Source organism: Orcinus orca, chromosome 1 (genome assembly GCF_937001465.1).
Source record: "Orcinus orca chromosome 1, mOrcOrc1.1, whole genome shotgun sequence".
NCBI lineage: Eukaryota > Metazoa > Chordata > Mammalia > Artiodactyla > Delphinidae > Orcinus > Orcinus orca.
The window spans coordinates 212,510,051-212,531,958 of record NC_064559.1 but is presented as its reverse complement, the minus strand read 5'-3'; the positions used below and the strand labels follow the sequence as shown (position 1 = coordinate 212,531,958).

Genomic DNA, 21,908 nt, shown 5'->3' with positions numbered 1-21,908 from the left:
CCCGCGGTGGCGGCGGCTCCGGCCCCAGAGCCCTCGCCGCCGACGCCCGCGCTCACCTGTCACCTGCACGCGCCGCAGGCTCTGCAGGTGCTTCACGGTCAGCTCCAGAATGTCCGCCTTCTCCAGCTTCGAGCGGCGGGAGCTCTGGGGGCGGGGCCGGTGTGGGCGGCTGGCAGCGCAGGAGAGCCGGGATTCCAGGCTCCCCGATCTCGCCCTCCCGCCCCCGACTCACCTCTTTCCTGAGGGCGTCCAGGAGGAGGCTCTGGAGCTGAGCGAGGCTCTCGTTGATGCGCGCTCGGCGCCGCTTCTCCATGACGGGCTTGGAGGACTGCGGGGCCGGCAGCGGCTGAGTCCCCCGGGCGTCAGCTCCCCTCTCCCCCCCGCTCCTGCCAACCGCGTCCGGCCGGGTCCCCACCTTCCGGTGCTCGGCCGCGCTCCGGGGCTGGTCCGGGGTCCGGCGGGCACCGGCCGGCGCTCCCGCCCGCGGCGAGGCCCTCAGCTTCCCCGGGGTGTCGGCAGGCATGGTGCGCCCCCGCGCCGCGCGGGGCCGAGGGCGGGCCGGACGCACGGCTTCCCGAGCCCCTCTCCCGCGGGTTCCAGGCTCCGGGACCGAGCGCGCGCTGCCAGCCGCCTGGCTATTTAAGGAAGCGCTGCCGCGGGGCGTGTGAATCCGGCTCCGCGTTCTTTCCCACACTCGCGCCAGCCAATGAGCCGCCGGCGCCGGGCAGCCCGCCCCCGGCCGCAGCCCCCGCCGGCTGTCAGTCACGCGTCCGCTCCCGGCCCACCGACCCCGCGGGCGACAAAGGCGAGCCGGGGCACCCCGCCCGCGCCCGCCTCTGGCGGCGTCGGGCCGAGGCGGGGAAGTCGCCGCGCCCGCTCCCCCGTTCCGAGCGGTGCGCCGGGAGGGGACCTCTCCGGGAGGGCGGAGGCGCGAGGCTCACCTTCCGGGCGAGCTGGGGCCGCGGGAAATCTGAAAGGAGAACTCGCGAGGGGAACCGGGTGAGGCGCCCCCGAGGAGCCGGCGAGCCTCGGCCCGCACGCCTCTGCTCTCCGCGGACCCAGCCGGGCCCTCGGGCCTCCGCGCGGCCTGCGAATCTGACCCCCGCCGGCTGCAGCACCTGCACGAGGCCCGTGACACAGTGGACGTGGAACACCAGCCACTGGGCAGGAGACAGGCTGGCCGGCCAAGGTCGTAGACAGGCAGAGTGGCATCACGGGACCAGTGAACGTGATGCCACAAGGCGGGCGGAGTGACGTCATCAGTCAGGCAGGATGACGTCATGGAACAGAATGTAAGGTGTCGCTGGTCACGCTGGTGACGTCTCAGGGTTAAGGTCGATGATGACACAAGCCAGATGGGGTGATGTCATGGTCGCTGGTGATGTCACTCTCTTCCAGATTACCCAACAGTGAGCCAAGCACCAGCAAAGTAGGGCTCACAAAAAATGAGGAACACTTGTTAAAATTTTGTTTTTTAGTTCAAAGTGGCGTTGTGGGGAAAAAAGAGGGCTAAGCTTATTTTCGCGTTTGATGTTTTCATTCTGAATTCCCTTGCGCCAGCACTCTGGTCTTCTGAGTACTGAGGGTTCCAGCCCACTGTGGCCTGGCGGCCGTCTTGTCGGCATCGCACAGATGTCTCCTGAGGCCCACGGTGGACCCGGCCTGCCCTTGGGGCTGAGGAAGCGTCTCGCGGGTTCTAATCCGACGCGGGGGGCGACGGCAAACAAGCAATGTTATGTCGCAGTTGCCAGAGACAGAAAGAAATGGGTAGGTTGCTGGGGGAGAGGAAACCCCTCTTTCGACTGGGTGGTCCGGACGGCTTCTTTGCGGTGGGTTCCAGGAAAGAAGGCAGATCTGCAAGGTCCGGAGAGGAAGTGTCATGCCCAGGGTGGAAAGGGACCACAGGCCCGAGGGAGGAGGGGCAGGGGCAGGTGGGCGCGGGGCCTGGGAGAGTCGTCCTGGGCTTTTCGGAGCAGCGGAGTGGGCCGACTGGCAGCTCGGAAGGGTCACCTCGGTCCTAGGCGTACCTAGTGGGTGGGGTCGCTGGCTGGCCCCTTACCCAACACCAGTTCCCGGGGTCCCAGCCCGGGGTCACGGTGTAGACGCCTTTTCTCCTTTCTGAGGCCAACCTAGTCTGGCCCTAGCCTCGCCCTCTGGAACCCCCCAATCCCACCCCCGGCGCGAAACCGACCTCTCAGCGGTCTGCGGGGGCGCCCGGGGCGGGGCGGGAGGCGGCTACACTGGGTGTGTCTGTGGGCTGTCGCCCCCGAGGCCAGGCCCCAGAGGCGCAGCCCCGGAGGAGCGTGTGGGGCGGGGAGCGTTGGGAAGCCGCGGGCGTCGGGCAGGAGCGGGCGGTGAGGACCCACCCAGAGCACAAAGCCCTGGGAGCGCTGACTGCCACGGCGCCGGGGTGGCTGGGACCAGCCCTGAGGGGGATGAGGCCGCGGGGGTCCTGGAGTCCCCACCCCGCCCCCATCCCCCCCGGCGGGCTGCGCGCAGAAGAGAAAGCCCGCGAGTGCCCCGCTGGGAAGCGTCGGCGGAACCCCAGGCCGGCAGGCGGGGCGCTGGGACCCGGTCTGGGTGGGCTCGGCCCCCCACCCCCAGGAGACCACACAGGCAGGGGTTTCAGACCGCAAGGAGAGGCTCGAGGAGCCATGTTTGACCATGCTTTACCTGCTAGTGGTTAGACGGGTTCGCTTACCCTCCGGTACCTGTTTCCTCACCTGTAAAATGGGCTATCTTTTCATTTATCCCTGGGTTGTTGGGAAGATAAATGAGCTCCTATTCTGAAAACACGCAGCACATGTCAGCTTCAGTTGTTACTGCCTGGGGGAACAGACGCAGGCAGGGAGGAGCCACCTGGACTCACCTCGGCCATGTGCCCTTCTGCACCCTCTGCCCTCTGAGACGCCCCCTCCCCACCCAGGGTCTCCAGGGGCCTGTGTCTTGGCCTCCCAGACCCAGCCCCAACAAGGAGACTTCACTAGCCCAGAACAAAGTGAGTTTCCCTGGGGTTGTCACCCACACCGTCTGTGTGGTCATGTCTCTGGGCCCTCCTACCTCTGGCCGTCCCCCCACCCCGCCTTTTACATCTGGGCTTGGATCTCTGGTAGGGCCACCGGGTCTCCTGGGGGTCGTAGGGGCTCCCTTGCTCTGGGCAAGGAGGGAGAGTCCTGGGCTGCAGTTGGGAAATAGTGCTGAGGAATACTGTGGAATATTGCATTTTCCAAAGATGGCTACAACAACATCTCCCACTCCAAATACCTTTATGGTGCACCTTGGTGAGATTTTGTGATGACATCGACCAGCAAAGACAGGGGCAGGGGTGAGATGTGAATTCTGAGGCTGGACCTTAAAAATGCCACACACGTTCACCTTGCTGTCTTGGGAAACCCGCTCTTGGAACCCGTTTGCCCCTCTGTGAGGAAGCCCAAACTGGCCCCATGGAGAGGCTCCCAAGGGGAGGCCATTGAGCCAGGAGCCCAGAAATCTCAGCTGCTGGACAGGTGATCCCAACCTGCTGCTTCAGAGCCCCCACCTCATGCCTTCCCAGCTGCTCCTGGGTGCTTTGTTCCAATTCTTGATTCACGGAACAGGACAGTTGTTACTGTGACCTTTGGGGGTCATTTGTTACACAACAGTAGTAACTGGTATAACTAAGATGGCCCAAGCCCTGGATCTGTTCCTCCGCCCCTCCCCTCCCCCTCCCCCACCCCACTCCCCATCTTGTTCCTCCTTTTCTCCGGCAGGAAGCGATGCGCCGGAGCCTGCAGCCCTGGCTGTGTCCAGCTGACGATTTGAGTTGATTTTTGCAAGCCATCAAAGGCCAACTATTTGTCTTCCTAGATCCAGGCTTGAGTGGGCCAAGCCCCCGTTGGCTGGTGGTCCCAGGGGCATCTCCAGGGCCCACTGGTGGCCACCGGGTTTGGGGAGCAGGGGGCTGAGGCAGGAAAGTCAGTGGGGGAGTCTGTGTGGAAAGACGGGTGTATTTCCCAGGCCAGACACTGGGCTCCAGCCTTGGGTTGTGGGGGGAGGGATGGTCCTCTGCCTACCGTGACAGCGTTCCACACAACATCATTCAGACAGTGTCCCTTGGGGGTCTGCCACGTGCGATCTGTGAACACGTCCTTCCCAACCTCCAACATGGGGGTGGCACCTGCATTCCCACTCTGCCCCTCAGCATTCCACAGGCATATGAGCCCCAGAACATCAGAGACATCACAGACCACGCCCTCCGGCACCCCTTACCCTCCTGTTCCTTCCTCTTCTGCCAAGAGGCAACGGCCTGTGGACTCAGGCAGCCGGGACCAGTTGCCAAGTAACCAGGCTAGAACCATTGCAGGTCCTCTCCTGCAGCACGGGAGTTGGTCGCTGTGATGATAAAGTGGCAGAGGCCAGGGCTGGAGGAATCCAGCCTTCAGGCTAGAGATGAGGGAAGCAAATAGCCAGGACCCAGGCAGAAGCCAGGAGCACCAGGATGCCGACAACAAGCCTTGAGGTTCAAGGGCAGTCCCCACCCCTGTGACTGAGGGGGCGTCTTCCACCCTTACAGGTCATGAGACCAACGTACCTTCCCTCGGCCACCTGATGCCAGGTAGTGGGAGCATCCTCCCAACACCCAGTGCGTGACGGTACCTTCCCCGTGATCTGGGCGCCGTCAACATCTTTCTCCTGAATTGCGCGTTGACACCTCTCCACATTTGGGGAGCCATGTCCCCCAACTTCTGGGTGGTGACAGAATCTCCTTCCAACCCCTATCTGCCTGGCACGCTGCCTCCCTGTGGGCCCCCGTGGGTGCTGCTTTTCTCTCCACTCTCCTTGGGCCGGCGCTCCTGGGGAGAGGTGAGCTTCCCTGTCCTTCCTGCTTGGCGCGTCCAGACCGGTGTCTTCTTCACCAAAAAAACTCCAGCTTTGAAACCTCACCTTATTAACAGACCACCCCTTTCTTAACAGACCACACAGACTACAGTCGACCGAAACCTTCCTGAAGGGTTTACTCCTGGTTCCCTGTCACCTTCTCCAGACACTCCTGTCACCGTTTCTGGTGATTTCAAAATCCACACGGATGAGCCTCCAACTTTCTGGACTTCCTCGCCTCCATGGGGTGTCCTGGTGTAGCGTCAATAACTAAGCTCCGGATCCCAGGTGCTGGGTGTTGACTGTAGCTCTCAGTTTCCCACCCACCCTGGAGGCCCCACCCACCGGAAGCCCCGCCCACAGGGGCCAGGTCGGGGCTGGAGCCTGAGGCGGAAGGTCCAACGCCCTTCGGCTGCTGTTCCAACAGCGTCGCCTGGGGTCCTGCCTCCTCCCTCCACATCCCCATACCTTTCTCTCAGGTCCTGTCTCCCGCACGACCACTGGGATGTATACGCAGTAGCCTGGGCGAGAGGTGACTGTGCCCTGGACCAGGGTGCACAGGTGTACGTGGTAAGGACTGTGAACTTCTTGGGAGGGTTTTTTGCTGTTACTGCTGCTGTTAGATCATTGAAGGGCTTAAAAATAAAAGCAAGTGTGTTAAACATGATATAGATACTGTCTTAAAGGTTTAAGGAAGTTTAAGGTAGTTTGTAAATGAAACCAAATAGTAACCAAAGACCCCTTTATAAGTGGCTGTTGTAATTTCATAAATAGGATATTCAGGCAGGTTTGTGACTAGAATTTATATATTTTGTGGTCATGTTATTAGGTGCATACAAATTTAAAATCTTTTTTTTTACCAATGAACTCAACCTTATATTGCTATGCAACCTTCTGTATCTAATAATGCTTTGACTGGCCCGAGGCAGGGGAACGCAATCAGACTCACAGGTTGCATCAGACCGAAACTTTCCAGACCACCCAGTTCCAGAAACTGACCTGGAGACTTTCAGGACCACCCGGTTCCAGGAACTGACCTGGGGACTTTCCACCCGGCCCAGCCTTCCCGCCTTTCGAGGGGCGGGACTAACGGTCCCCCAGGATACCCGAAAAGACCACCAAATAAGGAATACCCTGCGCCCTCCCAGATTCACCACACCCCTTTCCCTTCTTCCCCTATAAATTCTGCCCAAACTCTCGCCCGGGCGCGACTTCCCTGGCCCCTTTCACTCGGATCGGTGAACCTCGCCCGGGAGCGTTCCCAAATACAGCTTGCTTAAGCTCTCCTCTGTTTCTTGGTGCCATTCCTTACAGTAAGATTTCTTTGTTAATCTGTTAATAAAATTGTTAATGTAGCTACATTGGCTTCCTTTTAGTTAACATTTACCTGGTAGGTTTATTTTCATCCTTTTACTTTCAGTTTCCCATATCCTTATATTTCAGATGATTCGTGTCTTCTGTAAGCCACATAAAATCAGATTATTTTTAACCAGGCTGACAACCCTGGTCATTTAGTCCCCCTGGATTTCAGACCTCTGCTCTGTAGAACTTTGAGGGAATCCATTTCTGTTGTTTTAAGCCACCAGTTTGTGGTGACTTAAAAGCCACCAAGACAGGGAGACACGTGCTTCCAGGTGCTATCACTTTGTCTGCCTAAAGCCTTTGTGTTTAGTTCCTCTTGTCAAAAGCAGGTGACAGGGCTTCCCTGGTGGCGCAGTGGTTGAGAGTCCGCCTGCAATGCAGGGGACACGGGTTCGTGCCCCGGTCCGGGAAGATCCCATACTGTGGGTGGGCCCCTGAGCCATGGCCGCTGAGCCTGCGCGTCCGGAGCCTGTGCTCTGCAACAGGAGCGGCCACAGCAGTGAGAGGCCCGTGTACCGCAAAAAAAAAAAAAAAAAAAAGCAGGTGACATTCAATGAAGTAACTAAAAGAAAATAAAGACTCTATTACTGTATGTCAGTATTAAGAAATTAGGAGACGTATGCCATGTTTTTGTTTTCTCTTTTTAAATTTTTAATTTCTTTTTAAAAATTTTAAATTGTTGTATCTTTGCCATGTTTAATAATGGTCATCTGGGGACTTTCCTGGTGGTCCAGTGGTTAAGACTCCTAGCTCCCAATGCAGGGGGCATGGGTTCGATCCCTGGTCAGGAAACTAAGATCCCGCATGCCGCACCGCATGGCCAAAAACAAAAACAAAAACAAAATAATGGTCATCTGAAGGAGATTGAGAGATTTTCACATTCTGTATTCTTTGTTATGTTTCTGGTTTTCTTTTTATAATACTAATATTATTTATGCAAGGAATGCGTCGAGATAGAAACTTAAAATAATATAAAGAAACAAGTTTTTAAACTTTTGTGCATGTTAACAACTTTGGTGCCATATGAGATTATTTTGGGGGAGGGGAGGTGGAATGATTAATTCATATGCAAAACAATTTGTTTTTTTCCAGTCTTTTACTTATTTAATTTTTTATTTATTTGATTTTTTTTTTTTTTTTTTAATTGCGGTACGCGGGCCTCTCACTGTTGTGGCCTCTCCCGTTGCGGAGCACAGGCTCCGGACGCGCAGGCTCAGCGGCCATGGCTCACGGGCCCAGCCGCTCCGCGGCATGTGGGATCCTCCTGGACCGGGGCACGAACCCGTGTTCCCTGCATCGGCAGGCGGACTCTCAACCACTGCGCCACCAGGGAAGCCTTATTTATTTGATTTTTAATGTATTTTAAAGTATTTATTTTTAAGTATTTATTTTAATTTTATTTATTTACTTACTTATTTATTTTTGCTGTGCCATGCAGCATGTGAGATCTTAATTCCCTGACCAGGGACTGAACCCATGCCCCCTGCAGTGGAAGCCTGAAGTACTAACCAGTGGACCACCAGGGAATTCCCTAAGTATTTATTTTTACTTTTAGCTAACATATGCCTGTGATATGCTGTTTGTGATAGTAAAAACTTGGGAATAACCTACATATTCAACAATATGGGACTGGTTAACTAAATTACACTGTATTCTATGATGGACTCATTATACTATGGGCAACATATACAGCCATGAAAACAACTTGCATAAAAGTATCTATTCATATGGAAAAATGTTTGTGAGATACTTGTGAATGAAGCACTTTAGAAAATGGTGAGAGTAGCATGAGGGTTTCTTTTTCTTCAGTTTTCTTTTTTATTGAGGTGAAGTTCATGTAACATACTTAACCATTTTAAGGTATATAATTCAATGGCATTTAGTATATTTAGTACAACCATCACCTCTATCTAGTTCCAAAACATTTTATCATTCCCAAAGGAGGCCTTGTCTCCATGAAGCAGTCACTCCCCATGCCCCCTGGCCCCCAGCCCCCGGCAATCACTTTTTTTTTTTTTTTTTTTTTTTTTTGTGTGTGGTACGCGGGCCTGTCACTGTTGTGGCCTCTCCTGTTGCGGAGCACAGGCTCCGGACGCGCAGGCTCAGCGGCCATGGCTCACCGGCCCAGCCGCTCCGCGGCACGTGGGATCTTCCCGGACCGGGGCACGAACCCGTGTCCCCTGCATCGGCAGGCGGACTCTCAACCACTGCGCCTCCAGGGAAGCCCTAATTATTTTCTTCTTTAACTTTTTTTTTGGCTGCGTTGGGTCGTTGTTGCTGCGCGCAGGCTTTCTCTCTAGTTGCGGCGAGCAGGGGCTACTCTTTGTTGCGGTGCGCGGGCTTCTCATTGTGGTGGCTCCTCTTGTTGCGGAGCACTGGCTCTAGGCACGTGGGCTCAGTAGTTGTGGCACACGGGCTTAGCTGCCCCTCGGCATGTGGGGTCTTCCCCGGAACAGGGCTCAACCCCATGTCCCCCGCATCGGCAGGCGGACTCTCAACCACTGCGCCACCAGGGAAGCCCCTTGTGGACATTTCGTATCAGTAGAATCACACAATATGTGACTTTTTGTGTCTGGCGTCTTTCACTGAGCATCATGTTTTCAAGGTTCATTCACATTGTAGCCTGCGTCAGTGCTTCATTCCTTTTTATGGCTAATATTCCATTACAAGGATGGACCACACTTTGTCTATGCATCCACGTGCTGATGGTGTTTGCTCCCCCAGTTTCTACCATTCATCTCCTGTGAATAGAGCTACTGTTAACATTTGTGTGCAAGCATTTCTCTGAACACCTGTTTGGAGTTCTCTCGAGCATATCCCTAGGAGTGGAATTGCTGGGTCACGTGAAAATTCTGTTTAACCTTTTGAGGAATGACTAGACTGTTTTCCACAGTGACTTCACCATTTCACATTCCCATCAGCAATGTATGAGAGTTCCATTTTTTCTACATCTTCACCAACACTTGTTATTATTCCCTTTTTAATTATTATAGTTGTGCTAACAGGTGTGACATAGTATCTCACTGTGGTTTTTTTTTTTTAATAAATTTATTTATTTATTTATTTATCTATCTTTGGCTGCGTTGGGTGTTGGTTGCTGCGCGTAGGCTTCCTCTAGTTGCGGCGAGCAGGGGCTACTCTTCGTTGCGGTGAGGGGGCTTCTATTGCAGTGGCTTCTCTTGTTGTGGAGCACGGGCTCTAGGCGCACAGGCTTCAGTAGTTGAGGCATGCAGGCTCAGCAGTTGTGGCTCACGGGCTCTAGAGCACAGGCTCAGTAGTTGTGGCACACGGGCTTAGTTGCTCCGCGGCATGTGGGATCTTCCCGGACCAGGGCTTGAACCCGTGTCCCCTGCATTGGCAGGTGGATTCTTAACCACCGCACCACCAGGGAAGTCCCTCACTGTGGTTTTGATGTGCATTTCCCTAGTGACCAATGATGTTGACCATCTTTTCATGTGGTTGTTGGCCATTTATATATTTTCTATTTTAAAATGTCTATTTAAGTCTTTTGCCCAACTTTTAACTGAGTTGTTTATCTTTTTGTTGTTGAGTTGTAAAAGTTCCTTATATATTATGGATACTAGACCCTTATCGGACATGTGATTTGCAAATATTTTCTACCATTTTGTGTATAGTTTTTTTTTTTCACTTTGTCAATAGTGTCCAGGAGTTCATTTTTGTAGAAAATAAGATACATATCTTTCATTGAAACAATGAGAACAGGGACTTCCGTGGTGGCGCAGTGGTTAAGAATCCGCCTGCCAATGCAGGGGACGCGGGCTCAACCCCTGGTCCGGGAAGATCCCACGTGTCGCGGAGCAACTAAGCCTGCATGCCGCAACTAGCCCGCACGCCTAGAGCCCGTGCTCCGCAACAAGAGAAGCCACTGCAATGAGAAGCCTACGCACAGCAACAAAGAGTAGCCCCCCCCACTGCAACTAGAGAAAGCCCGTGCACAACAACGAAGACCCAAGCAGCCATTAATTGATTGATTGATTGATTGATTGATTAATTAAAAAACAATCTGAACAAATATTGTCATAAACAAATGGAGGTTATCTCTGGGTAGTTTAGATTGTCACTATTTTATGTTATTTCTGAATTAACCCTGGCAATGATTTCCGAGTTTACTAATTTTGCAGATTGGTAAATGGAAAGTGAAAGTTTCCAATTGTTCGCTCATGTTATGATGTGTGTGCGTCTTGCAAAGGACCCGAGGTGTTGGACATGCAGGGGGTTTCTGAACACACACCCCTGGAGGCGGGATGCTGTCACAGTCCCCAGGCCCCGCTGGCCAGGTGGAAAGCCCCAGCCCACCCCTGCCTCAGTTTCTTGTCATTGTCATTCTGTTTTGTTTCTGCTATTCACTCCAGGGCCCGCCTTGGGAAAAGGAAACCGAAACTGAAGCTGAATTCGGCTACTGTGTGGCTGGCTCCCCGACACCGCCCTCTGACGTGGTTGCTCAGGCTTTAAAAGGGCTGAGCTGCCACGGCTGGAGAAGAGCTGAGAGCGGAGAGGCAGCCAACCAGTGCTTGCAGAGGACCTGGCGCCAGGGCCCACAGCCATGGTGAGGCGGGTTAGACAAGTGGGGCAGGTGGGCTTGTACCCCTCCCCCGGTGGCATCTCCCAGGGGCGGAACACCTACATGTGCAAGGCAGGCAGAGCTGCTCAGAACCCCCAGGTTCTTAAGCGTGAGGGGAGGGACAGGGCTCCTTCTGACAGCAGGGTCTGGGTCCTCAGAGGTGGGTTCTGCCCAGTGGGCAACCCTGAGATCCCTTGGGATCAGCACAGGGGGGCGTCTTAGCAGGTGAAGGGAGGCAACATGATGGTTGTGGGTGGTGACTATTCTTCTAGAAATGCCCGCATGCACTCTCCAGCACCTGGCGTCCCCCTCCTGGTGGGAGGGGAGGCTGGAGAGGAGGGGGCAGCATCACGGGGTCTAGCAGCTTGCCCCACTGCCAGTGTCACGCGTGCAGTGCTCCCAGAACTGGTGCCAGGGTCTCTGAGCCTGTGTGATGCCCACAGGGTAGGAACCTGAAGGTGAAGATGCTCGGGGGCCAGGAGATCCTGGTGCCCCTGAGGGACTCCATGCTGTCATCCGAGCTGAAGCAGCAGATCACCCAGCAGATCGGCGTGCCCGCCTTCCAGCAGCTCCTGGTCCACCAGGACACTCGCAAGGTGCTGCAGGATGGGGTGCCCCTGGTCTGCCAGGGCCTGGGCCCCGACAGCACCGTCCTGCTGATGGTGCAGAGCTGCAAAGACCCCCTGAGCATCCTGGTGAGGAATAACAAGGGTCGCAGCAGCACCTACGTGGTCCGGCTGACGCAGAGGGTGGCCGAGCTCAAGCTGCAAGTGTGCCAAAAGGAGCACGTGCAAGCCGACCAGTTCTGGCTGAGCTTCGAGGGGAAGCCCATGGAGGACGCGCACCAGCTGGGGGAGTACGGCCTCACCACCATGTGCACCGTGTTCATGAATCTGCGCCTGCGGGGGGGCGGGGCAGGGCCAGGAGGGCCGCGGGGAGGGCGCCCCACTGAGCACCAGGAATACAGTTGTAGCACCCTCTGTAGCACCATTCTGCACCCTTCTGGTGAGATTGGGGGAGGGGTGGAGGAGGGAGTGGTAAGAGGGGACCCAGGGTCGCTGGGGGAATCAGCAGGCTAGGGTGGCCAAGTTAAGGGACAAGCCTAGTGGGATCAAAATGGTGACCTCCGCCTGCCCCCAGAGAAACTGAAGGTGTGTCCCCACATCTTTGGGAAATTAACTTCTAGAGAAATAAAAAGAGGCATATCTGCTGGAGCCTATCGCTGTCTTCACATTGAGCCATGGTCAGCCCCTGCCTGCACAACTGGTCCCCACTCCTCACATCTGGGTCAGCAGGTAGCACAGGGAGGGGAAGGCCTGGCAAGGTCCCAAAGGCCACAAGGCGAGTGTCCCTGGAGGCGGTGAGTCCGTAGGGCCTGCCTGGGCCAGTTGTGAGGGAGGCTTCCCCACACCAGCTGGGGTCTGGGGGCCTCTTGACCCTCCAGGAACCATCAGCCTACACTGTCCAGCCTGCATTGGTCTGGGGAAAAGTGGTGACAGGGCCTTGGGCACTCACATCACCATCAGGGCGAGCTGCTGAATCAGCAAATACGCCCTCCTTCAGGGTTCAGTTCATGAAGGGGCCACAGCCAGTAGGTGAGGGGGTACCTGGGATAGGGGTTCCTCCCATCCACGTGGAAGAGTTTGTCCCAGATAGGGGGCACCTAATTTGGCAAAACTACAGCCACTTCCACACCGGATGCATTTTTCTGTGCCAGTTTTCCACATGAGCCACTCGGGAGCCAGGCTGAGTCAGCCTTAGACACGGGTGGGGGGGGTGCGGGGGAGCATAGAACGTACACCTCTCTGGGCCAAAGTCCATGACTCTGGGGACACTCAGTCCTCAGCCTTCAGACTCTTCAGTGGCATTTGGCTGCAGACCCAGAAGCCCCCTTTCTGGTCTGTGGGGGTCCGTATCTGAGCTGGGGGACCCCCCCAGGTCTGGCTTGCCTGTGACAAATATGTGTAGACATGCAGGTGTGGGGGGGGGAGGGCTCCTGGCTCCAACCTCATTTCCTGGGCCCCCAACCTCACCTCTTTGTCATACTGTAACTTAACAAGTGTAAGCACACCCCCTCGGCGCCACCCTCCTTTCTTGAACCCCCCCCACCAGGGTCTAGGCGACGTAGGGTCCCCCGAGGGGCCTCTGCTGCTGCTCACCCTTCATTGCCTCCAGCTCAGAGGTCCGTGGCTGGCGTGGGTGAGGGGATGTGCGGCAGACCCGGCCCTGGAGGGACAGAGGGATCTCCTCTCCCTCCCCACCCCCACCATCTTCAGCTAGGTCGGGGTCTAATCTGGACCCTCTGGGTCTCGGTTTACCCGCCTGGACCCTGTGGGAATGTCTGGAGAAGCGCCTTGGGGGAGCTGGGGAGGGGGCGTGGCTGGCCGTCCACCGCAGACGCAATCGCCGCCTCGGACAGCAGGGGGAGCCCGCAGCCCTGCAGAGGGGCCGGAGCTGACCCGGGACCGGGAGGTGGGCGGGTCTGCGCTCCGTTGCGACCAATCGCCGCAGCCCCCGGCCCGCATTGGTCCCGGCAGGCCGGGGGTCCCGGGCCGGCCGAGCTTCCGTCCCCAGTTCCAGCGAGGGGCTGGGGTCCCCCGTCAGGTTCCTCCTGCCGGGGGAGGGGCACAGCCCTGCAGGGCTCGAGGGGCGGCGGGGCCCCGGATCTGGCAGCCCCTCCCCGCGGCCGGGGAGCCCCCGCCGCCCCAGCCCCGGCGCAGCCTGGAGCCCCTTGGAAGTCCCGTCACGTCGCTTCCAGATTATGCATTAACCCGATTTCAGCCGCATTTCCTGGCGGGGGTGGGGAACGTCCGCGCAGGCGGGGGAGGGGCGTCCGTGGGGGTGCGCCGCAGCAGGGAGAGCACCCTCGATCCCGCCCTGCCCCCGCCCCTCGGCCGGGCCAGGCCCATCACCCACATTGGCCCGACCCAGACTGGCCCTCTCCCTCCCCCAGCCAGGCCTCCGCCCGGCGCCGCCGTCCCGGCGCTTTGTTCGCGGCCGCCGCGGGTCGCAGGGCGCCGGGCGGGCCGGGGGCGGGCGCGGGCGGGCCGGGGCGGGGGAGGAGGGAAGGGGGTGGTGCTGCCCCCGGTCCCGCCCCCGGCCCGCCCCCGCGCCGCCCGCGCTCCCGCCGCCTCCCAGGAGCTGCGTCCCGTCCTGTCCAGTCCAGTCCCTGGCGCGGCCCGGCCCGTGAGCTTGCTCCGGCCGCCTTCCGCCGTCCTCCGCCCGCGCCATGGCCAGCCTGCGGCCGTCCGGCCAGGCTCCTCTGCAGCTACTGCTGCTGCTCCTGGTGGTGGCCGCGCGCGCCCTGCCCGGCGCCGACGGGACGTGCCCCGAACGCGCGCTGGAGAGGCGGGAGGAGGAGGCGAACGTGGTGCTCACCGGCACCGTGGAGGAGATCCTCAACGTGGACCCGGTGCAGCACACGTACTCGTGCAAGGTGGGCCCCCGCGTGACCCCCGGGACCCTGAGCCCCCTTCGGACCGTCCTGGAAGCCTGGGTTGGGGGCCTCTCCCCCGCGATCCCGGCCCCCTAGCCCGGAGGTCCTGCCATCGCGACGCCGGCCGCCCCGCTGAGACCCCCGCCCCGGGCCGTGGGAACGAGCCCCAGACGCTCCGCAGCGCCCGCGCCCGCTCCCTTGGCGACCGCCAACCCCCGCGTGGGGCGCCGGGTCTGGGAAAACTCGCGAGCGCTGGAGGGAAAGTTCTTGCGGTGCCGCTGCCATCCCGCCTCGCGGTGCCCAGGCCCCGGAGACTTGATCGTGTCTGCCCCTTCAACCCAAGCCCCCTCCCTTACTGGAAACAAGTGCGCCTCCCCCCAGGGAGAATGTTCTGCTACCGCACCCCCTACCCACCGGCCAAAGAAAAGGAACAGGGACGAGGGGAGGTGACGCTTTCTGCTTGGGGTGGAGGTGGGGTTTTGGCCTGTGGTCAGTGCTGTCGCCCGCCCCCCCCAGAGGCGAGAAGGGGTGGTCAGGAGAGAGTGGAGGGGTGCACATCTTATCTCCCAACCCCAGGGCTCCTGGTGGGGCATGCTGCAGTGATGGGTTTGGGGGCCGGAGCAGAGAAGTGGGCGGGGCCGTTGCTGAGCCTCAAGTGTCGGGGTGCAGGGCAGGTGCCCCATCCTGCTCCTGAGAGACCTGAATCTCCCCCGGCCACAGGGAGGGAGAACTTGCCTGGCCTCTCCTTCAGTTGGATCTGGGAGCCCCCTGGGATAGGTCTAGTGGGGTTTTTCCCACAATCTGTTCCTAGGGAGGGCTCAAGGGACCCAGGGCCCTGCCCCGCTCTGGCCCCTAAAACCACCTCCCCGACCAGAAATCGGATCATTCCTCTTCCGTGGAGATGGGGAGGGGTGGCAGCTTCTTTCAGCCTGGCCTGTGCGGGCTATAGCTGGGATCCCCCGCCGGGCCCCCTCCCCTCCACCACCGCCAGGGCACTTTGCCAAGTCCCTGCAGGATTTTCCCGACTTCCTCCCCGCTGCTCCTGGGTGTGGCTGGGGTGGGGGGAGGCGATGAAAGCCACCCAGCCCTCCCCTGCTAGCTGTCGTCATTCTAGAGCCTACTGTGTGTCTAGGGGTGGGGGGGCGGGAGTTGGCCAAGGCTCCCCCACCTCCCCGTGGCCACTGGAGGGTGGAGGGAGTCCCTGCAGATTTCTCAGACCCGAGGCTCCCAGCAGGGGCAGGCAGGTGGACGGGCCACCATTGTCTTTCATTCCCCATTCTGGAAGTCCTGGCTCCCCAGAGCTCCCGAGGAAAGGGGTGTCTTCCCAGGTGCAGCATGCATGGGCACGTATCCCCATGGACCTTTTCCTTTAGGACCGCCTGTTCTGACTGCAGCCCTCCTCCCCCCACCCCCAGCAGGCCGTGGGCGTCCCAGGGCCTGGTTTGTCAGAGCAGGTACCCTCAGGGCCCCAAGAGCAGAGTGGGGAGGGTGGGGCTGCCCTGTGCTGCCCAGGCTTGATTTTGAGGTTCACAGGCTGCCTTGACCGCACGCACTGTAGGAGCCTTGCAGGAGGAGGGCATTTCACCTGCCGGGGGGCATGGTGTCTTTGCCCACCCACAGGGCTGCATGGAGCCCAGCTGGCCCAGAGCCCTGAGCTCAGAGCTCATCACCCTGAAACTTCATCATCCACCTTAGCTGCTCCTGGCTCTGCCCATACAGAATGGCCGGAGCAGTGGGTGGGACGATAGGGAGAGTGGGGCACGGAAGGCAGGCACCCCAGCTGGCTGGGTCCCCTTCCCGTAACCAGCCTGAGCCGAGAAGGACGTTGTTGGAATTGGGGTGGCTGGGGGTTGGGGGGCTGCTTCTGTTTGCAGGCCAGGTGTCCTAGTGTGTGACACACACGGGTGGGCAGTGGCATCCATCGTGTGTGTGCCTCCCTGCAGCTTCCTCCTGGGGGGCTGACCCAAAGATCTCCACACATCTGCCCAGGGTTTGGGTCTATCTACTCTGGACATCTGGCCTGAGCAAGTGAGGTGGGAAGAGAGGAAGAAGCCCAGGTGTCAGCCTCTGCGGCCACCCCTCCCCAGTGGGAAGAGGACCACTGACACCTGCGCACCCCCCGTGTCCACCCCAGGTTCGGGTCTGGCGGTACTTGAAGGGCAAAGATGTGGTGGCCCAGGAGAGCCTGCTGGACGGAGGCAACAAGGTGGTGATTGGCGGCTTCGGAGACCCCCTCATCTGTGACAACCAGGTGTCCACTGGGGACACCAGGATCTTCTTTGTGAACCCAGCCCCGCCGTACCTGTGGCCGGCCCACAAGAATGAGCTGATGCTCAACTCCAGCCTCATGCGCATCACCCTGCGGAACCTGGAGGAGGTGGAACACTGCGTGGAAGGTGCGTGAAGGGGCAGAGCAGGGGAGGCACCGTGGGGGCAGGAGAGAGTTTGCTGGCGGCGAGAGCACTTGGCATCTCGTGGTGCAACCTCCTTTTCTGAGTCCCAGCTCCCTGGCTTCCCAGCCGTCTCAGCTCCAATCTCTGATATAAGCAGCGCTCCCCACCCTGGCCCTGGAGATGCCACCACTTTTTGTCTTGGAGCCAAGCGAGTCCCAGCCCTGCAAAGGGACAGGCCTCCTCTCTCTTCCCCTCCCCCTCCGTAGTTCTGCACGCCCCTTCCTGGAGCTCCCTGTTCTAGGAGAGAGGCTGGGACCAGGTGAATGAACATCAGTTGTTTGTGTTCTGCAGAAGCCCAAACATCTGTTTAGACAGGGCCCAGATGTTGAGCAAACCCGTTGGGGTGGGGCTTAAGGGTTGTGCTGGAGGTGGGGCTACCCCACCATGTGTTCCAAGAGGCCTGTCATTTCTGGGAGGGGCAGTTATGTGGAGTGGGCTGCTTCCAGAGTTTGAGTGGGTGTGGGATCCCCTCACAGAGGTACAGAACCTCTCCTTGTCTGCCCTCCCCATGCGTCCGTTCTGAATGGCCCAAGAGCATCCCTCCCTCACCCCAGCCTCCGAGAGGTGAGCAGGAATCACACGACCAGGGCTCACCCACCCACCTCAGCCCAGGCGAATCCCAGCTGGGGGCTGAGATCCATGGCTGAGGAACGTAGCAGGGAGAACATAGGAACTGCCTGTCGCCCTCACATCCTGTCTGTCCCCTCATGGCTGCCTGGGAAGGGATGTACCGGAGAGGGCGGAGAGAGGAGAGAATGCTTCCTCCCAGGGCAGTGGGAAGGGTCCTTGACTTCCTGTCCTGGGAAGGTGACCCTGTCCCTCTGATTTGCTCTGTTGGCCAGCAGGGAAGTTCCATCTTCCACCCAACTTACTGCTGTGGTGCTGGCTTGGCTTTTGCGGGGTCCTGGGTGGTGGACTGTGCAGGGCGAGGGGCAGGACCTGAAGTGGGGAGCCCTGTAGCATCCTGCGCGGCCTGTAGTCCATTGCTCCTGGGGCTGTGTCCAGGGTCCCAGCCTGCAACGTCATACAGCGAGGCCGGCGGGGCTGTGTCACTGGTCCCTTGCATCACCAGCTTAGCTGAGGAGGTCCCAGCATGGCCCTCCCACCAGGTGAGGACTGGAGACCCTGGCCCTGCTCTGGAAGCTTGTGGTCTAGGGAAGAGATGGGAGGGTGGCATGGAGATGGGGCAGGCTGTGGGGTGTGATGCCCAGTTTTGAAAGATGAGTTGGGGGCTAAGGAGAGGGTCAGGGCACAGAGAGCCCCCATTTCTGCAAGATCAAGAAGGCACATCACTAACTCTGCAGCTGGACGGGTCCAGCCTGAGGGTCCACGACTCGGTAACTGAGCCCTTCTGTGGGGTCAGAGGGCATGTGGCAGGAGGGCCACCCCAGGCAGAACAAGATTTGCCGTCTTGCCAGATCCTGCTCTACCCAGGCCAGGCCCTGGTTCCGGATACATCAGGCTGGGCAGAGGGACACCTGGAAAGGAGGGCCCACAGGGAGAGCTCCCAGTGAGACTTCACCTTCTGTGTGCCGGCTGCCCAGGATAGGGACCGGGCTAGGCCCCCAGCTCCAGTTGGGCCGGTGGGGGAGGGTGGTGCTGGGACCCACAGGCCAGTGTGTAGCAATGGGGTGAGCACCCAGAAGGGGCCGAGGCCACCAGAGTCTTCTGGGGTGGGCCTGCCAGGAGGAGGGTCTTGGGGAAGGAGGTTCATGGAGAGAAAAGGAAAGGAAGTAGCCTTGACTGTAGCTTGGAGCCTTGTGGTAGAGCCAGGGTGGAGGGGAAGCCCCCAGGGAGGGGAGGGGCCCAGAGTGAGAAGCTTGGGGTCCACTGCAAGGGGCCAGGGAGCCCTGGAAGTTTTGAGCCCATGACACGGATCCCTTCTTTGGAAGCAAACCGGGGCACCTTGAGGAGCAGGGGCTGCGGGCAGGGTGGGTGCATCCCAGGGATCCCAGTTAGATGGGGGTGCCTCCCCCTTGAGCCTCCCGAAGGCCTGAGGCAAAAGGCCCCCTGGAGCTGGGGCCGGGCTTGGGGAAGAGACAGTCCTCTCCCCACCTGCCCCAGCAAGGTGCGGCTGGGAGGAGGGCCCGCCTTCCACTCTGTGGGAGATAAGGGCCTCAAACCCCACTCCAGGCTCTCCAGGGAGACAAGGCTTCACCCTAGTGGGGGGTTAGGGTTAGGGATGGGCAGGGCTTGAACTAAGATGACCCCTCCCTGTCTGATTCTGACCCTGTTCTGTTCCTGGGAGCCCACAGCTGCCCCTGCCCCACAGGGCCCAGAGTGAAGGCCACTGATTTGTGGAGGTGACCCCAAGACCACCCAAGACCCCTGTCTCTAACACACCTCTCCCCGGCCCCCAAAAGGCCCACAGCCGCGAAGGTCAGGGGCACATCCTGCCAGGCCCACCTCCCTGGATGCCCCCAGCTCATCCCCACCTGGGCCCCAGCTCTACTGGGACTACCTTCCTCAGTTTCTCCCCCAGGGCCTGCAGGGTCTTCCTGGCTCTGGGCCCCTTCCCCAGCCTCCAGCCCCCAGGAAGCTCCTCCCTAATCCTCCGCCTGGGGAGCCACATTCCGAGCATAACTGAGACAGGTATGTGTCCCTCCCTCTGCGCCACCTGTGGGTGAGGGAGACGATGCTCTGCTTCAGAGCAGCCTCTTCAGGAAGGAGCCCCTCGCCCCCTGCTTTGTCAGGGAAGTGGCCTGGCCTCTTCCAGTGCCAGCCGCCCACGCACCATGAGCCTGCCCAGGCTGGAAGCTGAGCAGGCATCTCCTCCAGCCTTCAGCCACTTTGCCCTGGTCTGGGCAGCACCCATACACTCCCACCACCCTCCCCTCCCCCACCTTATGAAGACTGGTCCTGGGGCCCCCTGAAGCCCCTAGGAGGGATGCAGGCCTGGGGCCCTTCCCCAGGCCTTTCCCTGCCCACTAGGAGCCAGGAGCAGAGAAAGGAAGTGTTGTCTGCCCTCTCCAGGTCTGGCACAGGGACAGGGTCGGTGAGTCTGGCTGTGGCCCAGCTCAGCCCTGCCCAGCCCTGAAGCCCGGGGTCCTGGCGGCCATGGCCTAGCCTGGCCAGCCTGATTCCAGTGAGCACCCTCCCTCCCTTCCTCCCTGCCAGGCCAGCCTTCTAGGGCCTTTGGGAAGGCAGTCCTATGTAGCTCAGGCTGGAGAGGTGCTGGGTCCCGGGCCAGCCTGGCACTGGTGCAGGCGCTATGGCCTCGGAGCTGGATGTGGACTGCAGACACCCCCAGACAGGGACTGGCTCTCCCTGAAGCAGGGTGGGGGCAGGTAGAAGTCCAGAGGGAGTTTCCTGGGCGGGCTCCCTCTGCTGTCTGGCACTTAGCTTCTGTACCCCCAAGTCCTCTGAGCCTGTCCTACTCCCGCCACATTCCTCCCTGAGGTGGGAGGTGGCTGCTTCCTGTCCCTGTTTCCCTCTTCCAGACTGTAGGTTCTCACCCCACCCCTCCAGACCCGCCTAGCGCCCTCGGCCCCTCCCCCAGGCAGGCCCAGGCTGGAGGCTGCCCGCCCAGGCTTTCTCCTTCCTTCCAGCAGCCAGGGGTGGGGCATCAGCTCAGGTGGGGTGTGACCGCCCCCCCCACCCCGCCCGCCTGTCCTCTCCCCACCTGGGGGTCCGTGGTAGATAGTCAGCGCTAGAATGGACCTGTGCCGGCTTTGTCTTCCCCTGGGCCCACGGTGGGCTGGCTGGTGTCCTCCCTGGGGCAGCCCCAGGGGGCTTGGGTGGGGGGCTGCTCCTGAAACCAAAGGCCTTTGGATCCAGTCCCTTCACTGCGCCAGACTGAGCTAGTGGAAACAGCTCTTGGCTTTTTCCAGACCCCACCCCATCCCCCTGCTCCACACCCAGAGAACAGCCCTGGTCTCCATTCTCCCCTGCAGATTGGAAATGCAAAAAAAAAAGTTGTTTTGAAACTGTCCTCCCCTCTCCTGCTGTCTATACTGGCCTCCCCCAGGGTGCTGGACAGAGTGGATTCCGGTGGGGCCTGCCTGTGCCCTTACAGCATCTCTGGGGGTGCTGGGACCCACGTGCACAGAGGAGAAATTAGATTCACCTGGTCAGGGCTAGCTGGCCCAGGTGTGGGGCTACAGCCCCCTGCCCCGCCAGTCCTACAGGCTGAGGTGGGGGGAGTGTAGAGGGTGGCATGGGGCTGCCAGGTAAGGTTAGCAGGGGAGTGGGCCCAGACTTCAGGGCCGTGGATCTAGCCAGAGGTCACTCTCACCATCACCCTGCTACAGTCAGGCCAGCTCAGCCTCCTCCAGCCTGCTTTGCTTCCTTCCTAAATGGTTAATTCTCCCCAGCCCCCTGAGAAGCAAAGCCTGCCCCCACCCCCATCACCACAGGAAGGTGGAAAACAGCTGCAGAAACAGGCCTCTCTCCTGCCCCTGCACCTGCCCCAGCCCTTTGCCTCCACCTGCAGGCTCCAGGCCAACTGCCCTCCCTCCCCCCACAAGTTCTACCCTTGCCTAGAGGCCTGGGGCGGGGGGCGGGGGGGATGAAAGCTGGGCTCCGTCTCCTGTCCTGCTCTGCTGGCCCCAGCCGCCCCCCCACCATTGAGATAGGTGAACCATGGCTCCCCACACAGGCCCCCAAGGCCCAGCCGGGCTGGGGGCTGCTGGCACCATCACTGAAATAGCCCCAGTAACCCCTGACACCCCAGAGTCCCAGAGAGTGCCCGCCTCTCATTGAAGAGCAACAGGGATCTCAGAAATGAGACAGCACCCTAGTGACAAGCACTCTGGTGACACTGATGCAGCTCATCAGAGGGCACTGTGCCCCCACGGGCTACACTGGGGCTCAGGAGGGATCACGTTCCAGTCCCAGGCTGCGGCTGGGAGCCGGGCAGGGGTGACTAGGCCTCTGGTGGAGTTTCCAGTGGGGAGGGAAGCTCCCCTAGAAGGGGCCTCTCCCCCCAGAGCAGATCCTGAGAACTTCCTCTGAGGAAGGCCCCCTGCCAGGGGCTGCTTACAGCTGGACCTGGGAAGGGGAAGATGGCCCCTCCCACTCCCCTCCCCACCAGGGCATAGAGGCATGGGAGGGGCCGGCTCTGTGTCCTCCCAGGCAGCCTGCTGTTAACAGCTGTGTGGCCTGCACGTGTGCACGTGTGCCTGCAGCCTCAGGTGTACCAACCGGCACACGATTCTGATTGAAACCCTAGCTGGGCTGTGGTTCCTGCCACCCTTGGATCAGCCTGGGGAGGGGACCC

The 21,908-nt window shown here is 59.6% G+C and overlaps 3 protein-coding genes across 13 annotated transcripts in view; 2 read left to right on the top strand and 1 right to left on the bottom strand.

The window, feature by feature from the left end:
• Positions 1-21,908, bottom strand: part of HES4 (hes family bHLH transcription factor 4) — a 28,264-nt gene that overhangs the window by 4,096 nt on the left and 2,260 nt on the right. Inside the window, exons 3-6 of one of the 5 annotated variants that reach the window (XM_004272530.4) lie at positions 942-1,854; positions 416-635; positions 233-328; positions 57-144 (exon numbers count right to left, since the gene is read on the bottom strand). In XM_004272530.4, coding sequence (XP_004272578.2) covers positions 57-144; positions 233-328; positions 416-635; positions 942-1,282 — 745 coding nt within the window. In that variant the 5' untranslated portion in view covers positions 1,283-1,854. Of the gene's footprint in view, positions 1-56; positions 636-941; positions 1,855-2,723; positions 3,670-21,908 lie in introns of those variants that run through there. The other 4 variants (XM_012533983.3, XM_049695114.1, XM_033432568.2 and 1 more) reach the window with 4 other exon arrangements.
• Positions 10,612-12,015, top strand: ISG15 (ISG15 ubiquitin like modifier). The gene is made up of 2 exons (XM_012533998.3): positions 10,612-10,786; positions 11,245-12,015. The coding sequence occupies exons 1-2, from the start codon at positions 10,784-10,786 to the stop codon at positions 11,878-11,880; spliced, it is 639 nt and encodes a 212-aa protein (XP_012389452.1). The 5' UTR covers positions 10,612-10,783; the 3' UTR covers positions 11,881-12,015.
• AGRN (agrin) overlaps positions 13,908-21,908 on the top strand; it is a 46,699-nt gene continuing 38,698 nt past the window's right edge. For 4 of the 7 annotated variants that reach the window (XM_033432573.2, XM_049695040.1, XM_033432571.2 and 1 more), the window contains exons 1-2: positions 13,909-14,237; positions 16,372-16,633. In XM_033432573.2, the coding sequence (XP_033288464.1) occupies positions 14,031-14,237; positions 16,372-16,633 (469 nt within the window). In that variant the 5' untranslated portion in view covers positions 13,909-14,030. Of the gene's footprint in view, positions 14,238-16,371; positions 16,634-21,908 lie in introns of all 7 variants that reach the window. The other 3 variants (XR_004484610.2, XR_004484611.2, XM_033432575.2) reach the window with 1 other exon arrangement.